This window comes from Pelophylax lessonae (genome assembly GCF_965119305.1).
Source record: "Pelophylax lessonae genome assembly, chromosome: 12".
Lineage (NCBI taxonomy): Eukaryota > Metazoa > Chordata > Amphibia > Anura > Ranidae > Pelophylax > Pelophylax lessonae.
In genome coordinates, this window is record NC_138779.1 from 197,893,308 (window position 1) to 197,910,886 (window position 17,579).

Here is a 17,579-nt window from a genome sequence, read left to right on the forward strand (position 1 = left end):
CCAGCCCTATATGTACTATATACACACTAACACCGTCCTTGACGAAAGAGGGAAAGTTGGCTTTTAAATGGTAACTCCCATATGTAGCAGAATTCCCAGCCGTTTTGGTGGATATGGGTCCGCCAGGGTTACCGCTAGCAACAACAGCACAATTAGGCATTTTCTCCAAGTGTGAGCACTGAGACAAGAACCAGTCCGGTATCTTTGGGTTTTTTGGTTTATTGAGAACATGGATGGGAGAAGGGATGAGTGGGATACTCTTCTGGCTCAACTATGCACAGAATTAGGGGAACAACTGAAAAGTGCCTGCTGACGCTGACTTGACGCCGGCTGAATGCTGGTCAACGTTAGTTGGCGCTAATGAACGCTGACTTGCAGTCTGAAAGCACTGAACTGACTCCTGTCACTTCCTTGTAGTACAGAGTCCTTATAGAAGCTCCCTTTACACTTTGCTCTGAGATAGTTACTTGAACATCTGCTGCAACACTTAACAATTCAGGGCCCGCACCAGCGCCCTCTTTACTCCCACACTTCTCTTCAGGGCTTAGACTCAGGCACCCCCTTTCTAAGCCTACTCCTGGTTAGCTCCCGGATCCCTCTGACCTTCTGGAGTGGTCCCCTATCCTAGGCAGATCCCTAGGCAGTTTACAATTTCTAGGTTACTGTATTTGTAAAGGTATGGTAGTGGTAAAATAAAGCACTTGTGGGTTTAAAGTGGAGTTCCACCCTAAAATAAATTTTTTAACTAAATATACCCCCAGGACAGTCAGGGCTAGTGCATTTAAGCAACGATAGCCTCTGAACTGTCCCCTGTTTAGCTTACCTGTAAGAAGAAAAACTTACCTTGATAATTTCTTCTACAGCACTGCCATCTGCATTGTGGGCAGCAGAAGCCGTAGCGTCCCTCTTCGTGTCCTCTTCCATGATGTCGGAGTCCCAGAATGCCCTGCTCATCACTTCCTGGGCAAGCGTGTCATCCTGCAGCTGGTTCTGCGCATGCCCAGGAGCTGTTCTAATCCATCGGCAGGGAATGACATGCCTGCACCGGAAGTGACGAGTGACACCGGTGCAGGCGCATTGACTCCTGGGATTGATGACGCTTATCTCCCAGGAGTCAATGCAAAGGAGGAAGTGACGTCAGGGGCCGCGGCTGCAGAGGGAGGAAGTGGAAGGAAGGTAAGTATATTTTCAGAAAAAATAAGGTAAGTGAAACAAAAAAAAATTATAACTATCCAATTCTCTTTCAAGTTGTTTTAAACTAACGGAAACTGCAAAGTTGTAAAATAGGGTGGAACTCCGCTTTAACTAATCTTTTTTTTTTTTTTTTTTATATAATTCTTCTTTAGGGGGCGTGGCAGGGGGCGTCCAATGCTTCATACTTTTGCTGTATGTGCTGTGAATATTTTCTGGATGCACTGTGTTTAAAGCAGAGTTCCGGCCTTGGGGGTGAAATTTAGATAAAAATACCCCAGGGACAGTCAGGGCTAGTACATTCCATAATGGATAGCCTCTGAAGTGTCCCGGGTCGCACTTACCTTTTAGAAGAAATACTTACCTTGAAAATTTCTTCTCCAGCGCTGCCATCTCAGGTGTGGGCAGCTGAAGCCAGCGCGTCCTCTTCTGTGTCCTCTTCCGTGTCCTCTTCGTCCCAGAATGCCCTGCACCGGTGTTCCATGAAAAAACCCTACCCGTGAAAATTCCCTACCCTCGTCCCTTCCTGTGCACCTACGGCATTGAACAGCTGAGCAGCTTACCACTGCGCATGCTCACATCTCCGGAGGGTAGGGAATGTTCACGGGGTAGGGTTTTTTCACGGAACACCGCATCAGCTGTTGCCGCGGGTACATTAAATCATCTCCGCTGCAACATTAAATCATCTCCGCTCCAACCCTTCTGACTTCCCTGATCTCGGCTCCGCGAGTTATATTTTCATACACCCGCCGCCGCTTTTATATTTTGGAGCCGAGATCAGGGAAGTCAGAAGGGTTGGAGCGGACATGATTTAATGTTGCAGCAGAGATGATTTAATGTACCCACGGCAACAGCTGATGTTAGAAAACCCTACCCCGTGAAAATTCCTTACCCTCCGCAGCTATGAGCATGCGCACTGGTAAGCTGCTCAGCTGTTCCATGACGTATGTGCACAGGAAGTGACGAGGGTAGGGAATTTTCACGAGGTAGGGTTTTTTTAACCACTTGCCGACTGCCTAACGACGATTTACGTCGGCAGTCAGCCCCTCACAGGCAAAGCGACGTAGGTCTACGTCGCTAGCCTGTGAGGCTCTAGGGAGCGAGTGAGCGCCGCCGGAGGCGTGCTCCTGCTCGCTCACGGACCCCCCCGCGCGTGTGCCCGGCGGGCACTCGCGATTGTCTGTTACAGCAGGAGAAAGGCAGGCGGCTGATGTAAACACAGCCGCCTGTCATTCTCCCCTGTGTAAGAATGGAGATCATACGGTTCTGCTATGTAGGACCGTTGACCTCTGTTCTTACACCTCAAGCCACATCAAATCACAGTTAGAAGCACGCCCCTAGGGACACATTTAACCCCTCCTTCTCAAAACAATTAACCCCTTCACTGCCAGTGTCATTTTTACAGTAACAGTGCATATATATAGCACCGATTACTGTAATAATGTCACTGGTACCCCCAAAAGTGTCAAAAATGTCAGTCAAGGGTCCGATCTGTCGCAGTCCCGCAAAAAAAAAAAATCGCAGATTGCCGCCATTACTCGTTAAAAAAAAAAAAAAAACAACAAAAATGACAGAAATCTTTCCCTTAATTAGTAAATGTAATAACTTTTGCGCAAACCAATCAAAATACGCTTTTTGCGATTTTTTTTACCAAACATAGGTAGCATAAAGCAAATTGGCCTAAAATGTTAAAAAAATTTGATTTTTACATTTTTTGGGGGAATTTCATATAAAAAAATGTGAAAAATATTGTTATTTTTGCAAAATTGACGCTCTTTTTTTGTTTATAGCGCATGATCAAAAAATCGCACAGGTGATCAAATACCACCAAAAGAAAGCCCTGTTTGTGGGGAAAAAAGGACGTCAAATTCGTTTAGGTACAGCGTCGCACGACCGCACAATTGTCCGTTAAAATCACGCAGTGCCGAATTGCAAAATAGGCCCTGGTCAGGAAGGGGGTAAAATCTGGGCATGCCCAGAAGCTGTTTAGCAGGCAATGACACGCCTGCACCGCAACTGACGAGCGGGGCCGGTGCAGTGCATTGACTCCTGGGAGCGATGACGTTCAGCTCCCAGGAGTCATCGCAAACAGGAAGTGACGGCGCGGGCTGCGGCCGTAGAGGGAGGAAGTAGAAGGAAGGTAAGTATACTTTCTTCAAAAACAAGGTAAGTAAAGAAAAATAAACCGGGAGCATCCATTTGTTTTTCAGGGCATTCACAGCAAGCGAATGGGCCAAAGTTGTTTTTGAGCCCAGAACTCCGCTTTAAAAATAAAAAAATAACATCAAACACAATGTAATATAAACTAGTCATTTCATTATACTGGTTGTGTCTTACACTCTGCAATGCACACACACTCATTCTTTCTCACAATTGTTATTTAGGGAGTACAAAAATGGCGCCCACTACGGCTGCTGAACTCCTTTTCTTATACAGCCTCAATGGGTGTACAAAAATGGCTGCACCCTTCCTTAGCAACTTCCGGGTGCTCAAACATGGCGGCCGCTGGCTTCCTGTGCGCACTGTGTCACTTCCGGGGCGGGAGGTTTGTTCGCGGCATCTTCCCGGGAAACGTGTACGGATGGTATGTTCCGGTGTGTGTGAGGAGAGGGTGTGATAAAGAGGACCTGTCTAGGGGGGTTAGAGGAGCGGAGTGTGACTGAAGTGTGACTATCTCTCACACACAGTGTATGTAGAGGAGGGCTGCCCGGACCTGTCCTCTGGCCCCTATGGACAGCCTCTGTGTGTGCTGCTTCTATAGAGGGGGAATGGCATTTGGGGGGGGCGGTAGTGATACCCCTAACATGAGCAGGACAACTTCATTTCACTAAATGTGATGTTCACGCTGTGTCGCGAAGGCGTGTTTTCGCTCAATCTGCACAGGGCAGCCCCTTTATTTCATTGGCCCGCGCTACGTGCGATAAATACGCCAAAGTAGCTCACTGCCCGTTTATGCGTTCTGTAACCGCCTGCGTGTTGTGCGTATTGACGCGTCCACGTGCTGCGTTTGAGCCGCCTTACCCATTTATGGCGCCACAAGCACAGGACGCGTTTCGCGTACGTTCGCGGAATCCTTTGGACCTCTCTCCCGGACGCCCTTTCCTCCCCGGCAGTGGCGTTTTGGCAGGAAAAAAGAAATGCGTGACGCTCGTAAATGCGTTTAATCGTGCCAAACACCTGGACGTTCATTTAATTGGCCAGAATCATTTATTCTGCCCATTGAAATTAATTGACGATGGAGTGCTGGATGCTCCTCCTGTTAATGTGCGTTTAGATGAGTCAGGCGTATTTATCTGCCGTGATGCTGCTGCGCCTGGACGTATTTTTTTTGCCTCTAAATGCCTATTAGAGATGGGATCTGGCGTGTTGGGGATCGTAGTCCTGATCCCGCCAGGAAGCGGACGCTGCACACAGCCAATCACAGGCAGTGAGACATTTCCTGATCCGCAGCTGCACAGGTCAGGAAATGTCTCAATGTCTGTGATTGGCTGTGTGCAGTGTCCGCTTCCTGGTGGGATCAGGACTACGATCCCGGACACTCACCGCCAATCCCAGGCAGTGGGACATTTCCCCATCCGCAGCTGCACAGGTCAGGAAACATCCCACTGCCTGTGATTGGCTGTGTGCAGTGTCCGCTTGCTGGCGGGGTCAGGACTACGATCCCTGACACCACACACAGCCAATCACAGGCAGTGAGACATTTCCCCATCCATAGCTGCACAGGTCAGGAAATGTCTCACTGCCTGTGATTGGCTGTGTGGAGTGTCCGCTTCCTGGTGGGATCAGGACTACGATCCCGAACACGCCAGAGCTGATCTCTAATGTCTGTGTGCATGGACATACTGGGGTTGATTTAGGGTCCTTTCACACAGGCTTTCCAATCAGGTCCTGGGAGATCTTAAGATTCAGTCAGGTAGACTGGTGAAAAGGCAGCCAGGTGGGTTGGCATTTCCTGCAGTTGGTAGAGCTAGGACCAGTGCCTACAAGGGGGTTGGAGGTACTCCAGGATGCAGTTTACTACACTTTGTGCTACTTTCTAAAGCACATGTATCAAACACGAGGCCTGCGGGCCAAATCCGGCCCTCCAGGTCATTTTATATGGCCCTCACACTTCTCTCCTCAGCTACAGCACTCCCCTCATTTTCACCATCCCCTGTCTCAGCAGTCGCCAGCAGAGAGGAGGACAGAACTCCTCCTTCAGATTCTGCGCCTCATTGTGCAGCTGCAGCACCCTCTCCTCTCCATCTCCCCTGGTCTCCGCATTCAGAAGACTCCAGCCCTCCTCTGGTCCGCCTGTCAGTTTTTCAGCCAGACCTGATCGGAAGCTCCATGCACCCCTATGGATCAGCGGAAGTCAGCGGTGGCATGTTCCCTGACACCTGCTGCTATCCGATCCGTGAAATCCAGACGGATGAAAAACCTCATTTCCATCCGTCTAGAACAGGGATCCTCAAACTACGGCCCTCCAGCTGTTAAGGAACTACACATCCCATGAGGCATTGTAAACCTCTGACATTCACAGACATGACTAGGCATGATGGGAATTGTAGTTCCTGAACAACTGGAGGGCCATAGTTTGAAGACCCCTGGAGGATCGGATAAAAACTGAGTGCTTGTAGAGGAGGGCGGGGATCTGACAGCTCCGTCTCTGCAAGGTAAGCAGAGACGGAGCTGTCATCCGTCCTGCTCAGCGGGGATCGGCGGATTGATCCCCGCTGAGCAAAACGGAGTCCACCGGGCAGAAAGCCTGTGTGCAAGGACCCTTCCTTATTTGGTGCTGCTCTGAATGGTAACCAATCATGGTGTGTCCATGCACACCCACATTGCACACCGCCAATCACAGGCAGTGAGACGTTTCCCGGTCTGCAGCTGCACTGCTCAGGAAATGTCCCACTGGCAGGATCGGGCACGTGCAGTGCCGTATCGCAAAAAATTGCCTGGTGGGGGGGGGGGGTAAATCCTCCGGAGGGCAACCACTTGCTGACTGCATTAATTAGTTACTGTATTTTCTGGCGTATAAGACTACTTTTGAACCTCAAAAATGGGGGGTCGTCTTATACGCCGAGTATAATATCTCCAAGGTAACCTAAGTATAAGTATTACAGATAGATGAAAATTAGGGGGGTCGTCTTATACGCCGGAAAATACGGTATATGGCGGCAGAGCGGCTCTCCTGCGCTGGATCACGCACCTGGCACGTGAATTGGCACTTCCGGGTAGGGGGGCGTGCGCCACTGTGCTGTGATTAGACACAGCACAAGCCGATCAGCGGGTGGCTGCCAATGGATGTCCGCCGACACTCACTGATTGACAGGAGAGACACACGGCAGAGTTCTGCCTATGTAATAATATATATAATAATGCAGTGCTCTGTTCTGTCAGCAGGGATCTGATGGATTTTCTTTCCCTGCAAAGCAGGGCATTAAATCCAGCATATTAGTAAAAACACCACACTGTGTACATACACAAACACTGGCTAGGCACACATTAAAACCTTTGATTACCCCTAGATGTTTAACCCCTTCCCAGACAGTGTCATTAGTACAGTGACAGTGCATATTTGTAGCATTGATCACTTTATTAGTGTCACTGCTTCCAACAAAGTGTCAGTGTCCGATTGTCTGCTGCAATATCGAAGTCCCGCTAGAAGTTGCTGATTGCTGCCATTACTTGTATAAAAAAATAAAAATAGTTCCAGTATATATCCCATAGTTTGTAGACGCTATAACGTTCATGTAAACCAGGGATCGCCAAACTACGGCCCTCCAGCTGTTGCAGAATTACACGTCCCCTGAGGCATTGTAGAACTCTGACATTCACACACATGACTAGGCATGATGGGAATTGTAGTTTCGGAACAACTGGAGGGCCATAGTTTGAAGACCCCCCGATGTAAACCAATCAATATACGCTTATTGGGATATGTAGTAGAATACATATTGGTCTAAATTTAAGAAGAAATTTGATTTGTAACTGTTGTCAGATGGAAGCGATCCAGCCGTCAGATCGCCCAACCCCCAGCCCTGCCATGTTTCTTATACTCCACACTCCCATCGATGGTAGGCCTAAGACTGGTGTGACAGGTGCCACCATTCGCTGATCTTCCCCTCCCTTCCTGCTAATGACCCCGAAGCGATAAGTAAAATATCACTCCTGGGTCCTGGTGTCATTTTCTCCAACAAGTATGGCCGGGGTACAAGCTGATGGATCTGCTCTCCATTCACTTCACTGGAGGCTCAATAAAGAGAGCCCCGTCACCCCAAAAAAACAAGAAATCATCACCCAGAGACATTTTTGTCCCCTATGTATTAATTTTAAAAAAAGTGTAAAAAAACGAAAGTTACACTCAAGCCCAAAAACCTCCCCCCCCCCCCAAAAAAAAAGTGTTGAGTCCTCCGCCCCATTCACCTACATATAGCCATAAATGCACACATAAGGGGCACCTATGAACAAAAGCGTTGCTGTGCTACACCTTACATATCACTTTTCTGCCTTCATTACATATCTTTTGTAATCGCTGAGTCTCTGCTTCGCTATGAAATGCAGGCAGATCATTACTGGTGGGAGGGGCCTGGCAGGATACTGAATCACAGCACCCTGCCTCAGTACTCTTCTCAAGATCCCTCAGCCCTGATGATGTAAGCAGAGGGCTGGCTCTTGGGAGGAGCAAACATCAACATTTCTTGATGGGTAGATGTCAGTCTGGAGGAGTGGGGGGGATGGGGGGTTTCCTAGGCAGGCTGTATTTGCACGTAAAACAAAAAGTTCCAGGCGCTCCCTATGTTCCCCTTGTGTGGGAAGGTGAATGCAATCGCTCTCCAATATCCCACAATCAGTGTCTTTATGCTGCCAGCCAAGAAGCATGGGATAAGGTGCTGGGAAAGTGTACAGCATTCATTGACAGCGCACAGGAAAACACTTGTGATGATCCATGGAGGATTCAGATACGGTAATCAGTAAATGGAAACGTAGTTTGTTTTATTAGATCAGGAACATAAAAGCACATACCACACCGGGTCCTGGTTGAGGCAGGGGAACTGTCCGAGGTGTAGAAGTCGGATGGAGGATATCAAATGATCCAAATACCGCTATTACCAGAGATGTTGACTGTGGGGAAAGCCTCGACGGAACAGCCGGCGTGAATATCAGCCAAAACTACGTGTTTTGCGCGCATGCGCTTTATCAAGTCAGCGCATGAGTGTGAAATGCGTAATCACGGCAACGGGGATGCTTGCCTTCCACACTGGTTCCTGCTAGGTGAACGGCTTTCCATCCGCATGCCGCACAATTGTCTTGTGCGCCGCAGTGATGGCTGATCTTCGCGCCGGCTGGTTCCGGCGAGGCTTTTCCACAGTCAACATCTCTGGCAATTGCGGTATTTGGATCATTTGATATCCTCCATCTGACTTCCCCCACCTCGGACAGTTCCCCTGCCTCAACCGGGACCCGGTGTGGTATGTGCTTTTATGTTCCTGATCTAATCAAACTACGTTTCCATTTACCGATTACCGTATCTGAATCCTCCTTGGATCATCACAGGTGTTTTCCTGTGTGCTGCCAATGTGTATTTTCATGTAGACCACATGAGATGTTCCACCTCCAATAATGAAAGAACTGAAATCCAATGAATGATTTAAGCCAGTGTTTCTCAACTCCGGTCCTCGGGGCACACTAACAGGCCAGATTTTAAATATTACCTTGGGAAGATGCAGACTAGAATACCAGTGGCGGCCCGTCCATTGGGAGCGCAGGGGCGCCGCCCCCCCCCCCTCCCATCCATGCATCCAGCCCCCTAATCTACATGCAGGGCGCCGGACGCATGGATTCCAATGGGGTTTTGTTTTTTTGAAGCATGTGATTAGAGTCAGAAGCACTAATAGGCTTCAAAAAAAGGGTGGGCTCAGGGCGCAGAGCTCTGCACCCTGAGCCCACCCAGTTGTGTGACAATAGTGAATGAATATTCGCAATTGCCACACTGGTTCTCCTCCTGGCCAATCAGGAAGCAGGTCCTGAGACCCATTTCCCGATTGGCCGAAAGGAAAAGCCATGCTATTGGCCAAGGAGAGGAGGGAGGAGACTGAGAGGGCCGCTGCTGCCTGCCCAGAGTGAGTGAGCCAGTGACTGGGGGGACAGTGTGGGCTGGAGCTGGTGTTGTCCGGGGGGGTGGTATGGTCAGTCTGTGCCCCCCTGCCCATGGAGAACCAGCCGCCACTGTAGAATACTGCAATCACTGAGTAGCAAATGACATCTCCTGTGATGTATTTCAGTTTTCTTGCAAACCTGGCCTGTTATGCCTCGTACACACGATCAGATAATCGGACGACTTATCGTTCGCATTTTTTTGCATGATACTAATATCGAATTCAAAAATGCGTACTAAACGTATGATTTTTTTTTCGTACGATTCTGGAAAAGCTTCCTGGTTGCTTAGCTACGTATCGGATGGTGCAAAACAAAAACAATGGCAGCCAGGCTTTTTCCGGGTTATTTTCGTGTTTCTGATCTTGCGTGGTCTTTGTCGATCGATTTTTAGCGGACGCATACTGTACTGATTGAACGATTGTCGTTTGCTAGGCTATCGTACGACAAAAGTTTTCCCTTCAGATTTTGTTGGATGAAATGTCGTGATCGGCTATTGAAAACTGTGTACTTAGGATCAGATTATCGTGCGATCAAGTCGAAAGTGACTTTTTTCGTACAATTTATCTGATCGTGTGTACGAGGCATTAGTGTGCCCTGAGGACCGGAGTTGAGAAACACTGATGTAAGCAGCGGGTGGGCTCTTAGGAGGGGTTGTGCAAATGTCAGAATACCTTGATGGATGGGTGTCAGTCTGGAGATGTGGGTGTTCCTAGGCTGGTGCCATTTTTATGCAGACCACCCTAGGCAATGCCCACATGTGAAGATAACGAACCTCCGTTAAAGAAATCCAACAAGGAATGGGCCAGGGACAGTTGGGCCGGGTAGGAAAGGGCATCCTCCAGCCAGGAATAGAGGCGGTATCTGAGTTGCTGCAGCTTCTAACGCACATTGTGAGAAGCTCACAGTGTGTAATTAAATCAGAATAAACCATTTCAATCCAGAGGAGCCTGTAAAAGGGAAGGCTGGAGTTCAGCTTTCAAGCGCTTTTCTCGGACGCTTTTTAGTTCTATGGACTGGAATAACAAAAGTAGCATAAATGTTATAAGGAAATGTATTATACAATTGAAGCTTGATCCTGAATTCCTTTGTATTGTGTGTTGCAGTGGGCATGCATTGTCACCCGTTAACACAGCAAGGCGGATTGGTAGGCGAGGCGCACTCCGTGTGCAGCTGAAGCAGTATTCGGTGTTCTGTGGGAGAGCCGATATCAGCGGACAATGCCTGAGATCAATCTGAAGCACGTGGTCTCCTGCAGCAGTGCAGACACTGTGAGTATCCTTCTGAGATGTCATTTGGAAATGTTAAGGATAAGTTCACCTTCGGGAACATGTTACATGATCCGCCCCCTTCTTAGGGTCAAACATGTAACATGTGTAGAAAGATTATTATAACTCGCGCTTAAAATGAAAGTGTTAATAAATGTGTTTTGCAGCTGCTGTTCACTAGGTAAAAACCAAGAAAAAATAAAAGATGGCAAAAACAGCGCTTGCAATAGTGTAAATATCAAAAATAGGTAGGTGTAAAAAGTGTCAATAAGAAATAAATATTCATAAAGTGCAATCGTGCTGGACTAAATATCAACAGATAAATAACATCAATTCATGGAAAAATTAAAGTGCAATGGTGCCAGGACTAGATAATTCAAAATATGTGCATAAAGTGCAATGATGCTTAATGCAAAATACAATAAATAGCGAAATGCAATAACTGGTGCTAAGGTGCAAAAGGTGACACGAATAAATGTCCAAAATTAAGTAAACAGTCCCACTATAGGTGCAGCTACTCAATAAGGTGCTGAAGCCAAAAGGTGCTGAGGTGCTCCAAACAGTGGAAAAGTGCTTCAAAAACCCTTTTGGGGATCCACTCACCAGAACCAAAAGGTTAATGGGCCTTGGAAGTGGGTAAACCAATGATTCTCCAGCACAGTATGTCCCCTTCTGGAGTTGCCCAAGGGACAGGTGAGCCTCTGAAATAGGTGGACCAATAGATCTCAGATGCTGTAAATCCCTCTGGTGTCACTCAAAGGAAAGGAATAGACCAATATAGTGAAGCCCGCAAAATATCTTTATTTAAATAAAGGGTTAAAAATACTCACAAACGATAAAGGACAAAAGCGTATAGAAGACATAAAATCCACATCAGAAAAAACGATCACAGTCTCCTTCCGGGAACGCAGCCGGCATGCGTTCCACGAGATACAGGAAGTGACGTAGTGCGGTTGCCATTTACTGGAAGTACGTTGACGCGTTTCGCCCGCCTACAAGGGGTGTTATCAAAGACATCCTTTCTCCATCCGCTTGCTGTCCCTGTAAAAAAAAAAAAACGTTCTGCTGCCCGGCTACATCATTCATTCATTCATTCATTCATTCATTCATTCGCAGAGGTCTGTGAATGGGAAACTACAAGTACTGACACCTGCCGGCTTGTAGTTCTCAATGATTTACCATGGCACTGTTGAGCCCCTCTGGTAGTTCCTTGTCTCTTGCTGTCAGTGTGTGTCAGTATGTCTGTACGAGAAGACAGATACACTGACAAGTCTGCAGGAGTTCTGCATGGCACCCAGGATCTGCTGATCATGGGTGCAATGCTTTCCGGGCTCCTAATAATAAGAAATAATAAACACACATTTCAAAAAGATGTGCTTTTATTAACCTTTTCACGCCGGCGCCTCTCGGCCTTTTAAGAGGTTTATGACGCTGGGAGCTTAAGAGCATGTGACCGCCGTGATTGGCTGTCACAGCGGTCACATGATCCTAAAACTTCCGATCGCTTTCGGTTTGGCGCTGGAAACTGTGGAGCGCGAGTGCTCTCGGCACATCTGTTTGGGCAGCAATTCACGCAAATATGCGCCAAGCCCCTCTGCACCAAGCAAGGCCACATATTTAAAAAGGTGAACTTATCCTTTACAATGGATCCCCAATCCCATACCTAAAAAGCCCAGATTCATGCAGTTCGGCATGCTTAGCGTTTAAACAGTCAAAAAGTCTATGTAAATCAACTGATTTAACGTGTATTTACATCTGATTTAATGTCTCACAACTGCCCCCTGGGAAGGCTACGCCTCCAGTGCCCTCCGGGGAGACCGCATCTGAAATAAATTATTTTCTGAGTTTTTACAACATCTTAGGGAAAAGGCATTTTTTTTTTTAAATGGGCACTTGTGTTTTTCTCCCGTTCTGTCGATTTAAAAAGGAAGATAGCTCATATGATTGTGCCATCATTTGTTTCTAAAAACAAATCCAGCATGTTGGATCAGGCACGTTCAATTGCAGCACGAAAATTGCATGTCGCAGATGGCACACTAATAATGCAAAAAACAAACGATTTGACGATTGACAAGAATTTTTGATCAGTTTTCGACTCGTCTATGGCCTGTTTAAGGGCCCATTCACACTGCTGAAGACAGCTTCCGCACACTAAACCGCAGCAGTCTGTTCTGACTGCATTTCAGCGTATCACACAGCTCCCTTTTTTTACTAAACTTACAGTGTACAAAGTGACACTTCATTCATGTCACTATATATCAATGTGGTGCGCACCACTGCTGTACGCTGACATATGAGCCCATCCTGTACGCTGCAATCTATCGCATGTCTGCATTTTATTGCAGCTCACTGCTGCGCAATGTTACAATTGGAATAGGATACATAGAAAACAATTGCTTTCTGTGTGACCTAGTGGTGACTCGTGTTCTTCCAGTCCAGAAAAATGCTCGTCACCACACTGTATGTGAAATGGCCCTAAAAGGCTTTGTTCACATGGGGTATATCAATACACAAGCCTGTGCTAGACCGTGTTTATCTGCATGGGGATGCAGAGGTTGTGCATCCCTGTGCAGGCAGTCCCATTGATGTCAGTTGGAATGCAGCTGCTGCATGAACACAGCTGTTGCTCCCAATTCATCCATGTGAATGCAAGTGCATGTCCCTGAACTCACGCAGTGTGCATTTGGGGCATTGCACTTGCATAGATGTCAAATTGGGAGCAGCGGCTCTGTCTGTGCAGCTGCTGAATCCCAGCTGAAACTAATGGGACTGCCTTTACAGGGATACATGGAAAACCTGTGCATCCCAGTGCAAGTAAACACGGCTTTGCACTGGTGTACGCATTGACACACCCTGTGCGAACGAAGCAAGAGGGATGGGTAACTATAACTTTGTGTTTCCAAACTGAGATTGCTTTATTGTTCTCAGGTTAATTGGTGGGTGGGGAAGATCACTTTTAACGTGATCCCGGACTTTTCTCTCCTGTGGAGTTTCCCACTCTGTGCGTCCTTCCTGAATTTTTTTTTTGCTTCACACTTAACTTAGAAAATTACATAAATCGCAGTCTTTGCAGCAACCATCATTTGTAAAAAGAACCAGGTGATCACGGACACATGTAACCCTTGGAAATTCAAAACACTCTAAGCAAAAATGCACTTATCAAAAAATGCTGAAATAATCTTTTTTAGTTGGGTTAAATTTTTATTCTCTTTCTGCATTTCAGACTCATACAGCAGAGAACTTGCTGAAACCTGACACATATCGCAAGTGGAAAGCTAAGCAAGTTGGGGAGAAGCAGATCTCTGTCATTCTGCAGGTGAGAAACAAACTTTGAAAAGTTTGAAGTATTATAGCAAAAGGTTCTACCGCACAACTCTCCTGCACTGATTTGTTTTTAGAAAATGGACCCATTCAAGTACTGATTAGTCATGTGATGCCCTGGGGTCCTCTCCTCTCTTTTTTTTCTTTTTTTGTTTAGCCTTGGTTCCCACTATTGCGAACACAGATATCGCACGTGAGTCACACCTCATTGCTGAGCAGATCACATGTGATGTCTGCGATGCGAATTCAGCCATACAGTTTGTATGGCTGAAATTGCATCCCATTCAAAGGAAAATGCTGCAGAAACTTTTTATTTTTCCCGCACTGGAATCGAATCGCAAGGGTGTTCATACCCATGTGATCCGATTCCTGTCCAAATTCACAGTTCACACTGTGATCTGCAAACCGATCTGGGGGTGTTATTAACTTTGTATTGACACCCGCAGCCATTTTCAGAGGGCAGTGTGAACAGCCTGAAGGTAAGAGGCGATGTGGGAACCCGCACTAGAATCGCGCTGGTTCCCGCATTGCAGTAGTGTGAACCCAGGCTAATACAAATATCAAAAGTACAACCCGCTTGGCTTTATGAATAAAAGAAATTACAAAACATAAACCAACACCTATAAGGCGGTGGGGTGGGGACCAATGCCCTAGCAATATCAGAGTCTATAACTCCAACATCTGAGTATAGTAGAGATATAAGAAGTGCAGTGCTGCATAAGGGGAGCACCATACAGCTGTGCATGAAAAATATTTTGAAAGATACTGGAGTTGATTTACTAAAACTGGAAAGTGCAGAATCTCGTGTAGCTCTGCATAGTAGCCAATCAGTTTGTTCAGTTAAAGGAGTTGAAAAGTCAGAAGGCTTTTTATCTTAATGCATTCTATGCATTAAGATAAAAAGCCTTCTGGGTTTAGCAGCCCCCCTAATACCTGATCCCTTTCTTTCTCCAGCGATGTCCGCGAGTCCCTCGGTCGTCCGGTAATCACTCTGATTGGCCGAGTCACAGCCGCGGCACCATTGGCTCCTGAGGCTGTCAATCGAAGTCAGTTAGCCAATCAGGAGATACAGGTGGTGGGGCCGAATGGCAACTCCTTATCTGGAGCTGCAGCTCGGCTCGGGTGCCCCCATAGCAAGCTGCTTGCTGTGGGTGGACTCGATGGGAGGGAGGGGCCAGGAGCAGCAACGAGGGACCCGAGAAGAGGAGGATCCGGGCTGCTCTGTGCAAAACCAACTGCACAGAGGAGGGAAGTATAACGTTTATTTATTTTTTTTAAACAAGACTTTACAATCTTTTTAAGCTTTGAGAAGAAAAAAAACCTCAAAGCTGATTGGTTTCTGTGCAGAGCTGCACCAGATTTTGCACACATTAGTAAATGAACCTCTTTGAGTCTATAAGAGAAAGTGCTCTTCCTCTTTATCAGACATCATTCATGGGTGATCTTCAATACTGCAGAGGGCAACGGCACGTTATGAATTCAGCACTGCACTGCAGTATTGCATTGTAAGCCCAATGCCGATATGGTGAAGCCCCCTCAGGTGGTGGCAGAGCTTGTTAACTACAGCTTGAGCTCACAGAAAATTCAACCAGTGTCATCAAACTCAGAACTTCATGCAAATGACATTTTTGGGTTACATTTTTTTGTTTTCAGACCTATTGAAGTCATCACCAGGTCTTTGTGCAATGCAGACGGATCATGGCTAGTAGGAGGTTTCAGCAGGGTGCTGCACATAGCTTCCTGAAAACATCATATCACCCTCCCTGGGTACTCTGGAGAACTCTCAGCCCCGATGCAATTAGTGGGATGGCTTTTGGGAGGAGCAAACATCAGAATTCCTTGATGGGTAGATGTCACTCTGGAGGAGCGGGAGTTCCTAGGCAGGCTGCATTTGCATGTAGAATGGAAGGGGTGGCCAGGGACAGTCAGGCTGACTTGTTTTCTCCATTTTGATTCTAAAACATACATGTGATTTCGTATATTTGATAATTGATTTGTATCGTGCTTTCTCGTCTGTGTTGTAGTTTGAAAAGGAAGAACAAATCCACAGTATTGACATAGGAAATGAAGGCTCTGCCTTTGTGGAAGTTTTGGTCGGCCACTCAACCTCTGTGAGTGAACAGGAGTATGAGGTGAGTTTAGAATATTAATGTGGAAATTTGAACTTTTGTAGTTTTGTATAGGGAAAAGGTGTCTGTGTTTTTTTCCCTCGCTTTTTTTTTTTTTTTTTGCTGCTTTCGGTATTTTGTCAGAGGTAGACTCGAAAAACACCTGAAGTTTGTCCTGATGACCTGTGTCACTAGGACAGAAAGTTATGGGAAATCAAACATTTTACAGTTGTCACTGGTACAGAAAGTGAAATTTTCCAGTGATCAAACACTGTGGCCTGGCAGTGGGGAAAGCTAACCAAATTCTGGGATGCATCACTAGAGCAGAAGGGAGGAGGTCCTGATTCCGCTATAAAGATCTTTATATCACTAGAGGGATCACCAGCAGGAGGAAGGAGGCCCTGATTCCTCTATATACTTCTTTATACTTCTTTATATCACTGGAGAGATCACAAGCAGTAGGGAGAATATCCTGATTCCACTATATAGCTCTTTATATCACTAGAGAGATCACCAGCAGAAGGAAGAAGGTCCCGATTCCTCTATAAACATCTTTATATCACTAGAAGAATCCCCAGCAGGAGGAAGGAGGTCCTGATTACTCTATATACATCTTTATTTCACTAGAGGGATCACCAGCAGGTGAAAGGTGGTCCTGATTCCATTATATAGATCTTTATATCACTAGAGGGATCACCAGCAGGAGGAAGGAGGTCCTGATTCCGCTATAAAGTTCCTTATATTATTAGAAAGAAGGTCCTGATTTCACGATAAAGAGGTTTATATCACTAGAGAGATCACCAGCAGAAGGAGATCCTGATTCCCCTATATACCGTATTTATTGGCGTATAACACACACCTTCATTTTAAGAGGGGAGTTTCAGGAAAAAATCCTAAAGCTTAAATAAAGAAATTTGAAGCAAAATAAGGGTAGCTCAGAACTTTTTTTTTTTTTAATCAAATGCAGCCTCACCAGTGCCCATGAATGCAGCCTCACCAGTGCCCATGAATGCAGCCTCACCAGTGCCCATGAATGCAGCCTCACCAGTGCCCATGAATGCAGCCTCACCAGTGCCCATGAATGCAGCCTCCCTAGTGTCCCATCAGTGCTGGGAGAGGAGAGCCGTGGGATTAAAAAAAGCGAGGATCTCCCGCTTACCTTACGGTCTCTGTCTTCTGAAGTCCCACCTCCTATGATAGACGTCACACGTCCCGGCATTGGACCAGTGTGCTTTCTATCATGGGAGGTGGGACTTTGTGGGACCACCGGGTAAGCGGGAGATCCCCGCTCTGTACTCAGGCGGTGCTCACCCTCCCTTCCCCTAGGCCTGGCCCTGGGCCCCCTCAAATCTACATCAGGGTGCGGCGCACCCTGTGCACCCACCCAGGATTGGCCCTGCCTGGCATCCTCCCCCAATTGGCTATTTTTTTTTTTTTAAATAGTGGTATATAATACGCACGCATGTTTTGCACTCCATTTTCAGGAGGAAAAAGTGCATGTTTTACGCCGATAAATACGGTATATCTTTATATTACTAGAGGTATACCCAGC

General features: G+C 46.8%; 1 protein-coding gene across 2 annotated transcripts in view; it reads left to right on the plus strand.

Annotated features, from left to right (window-relative positions):
- The first annotated feature begins 3,718 nt into the window (after nt 1–3,718).
- Nucleotides 3,719–17,579, plus strand: part of XRCC1 (X-ray repair cross complementing 1) — a 47,995-nt gene continuing 34,134 nt past the window's right edge. Inside the window, exons 1-4 of one of the 2 annotated variants that reach the window (XM_082273104.1) lie at nt 3,719–3,775; nt 10,437–10,601; nt 13,822–13,914; nt 15,944–16,051. In XM_082273104.1, coding sequence (XP_082129230.1) covers nt 10,551–10,601; nt 13,822–13,914; nt 15,944–16,051 — 252 coding nt within the window. In that variant the 5' untranslated portion in view covers nt 3,719–3,775; nt 10,437–10,550. Of the gene's footprint in view, nt 3,786–10,436; nt 10,602–13,821; nt 13,915–15,943; nt 16,052–17,579 lie in introns of both variants that reach the window. The other variant, XM_082273105.1, reaches the window with a different exon arrangement.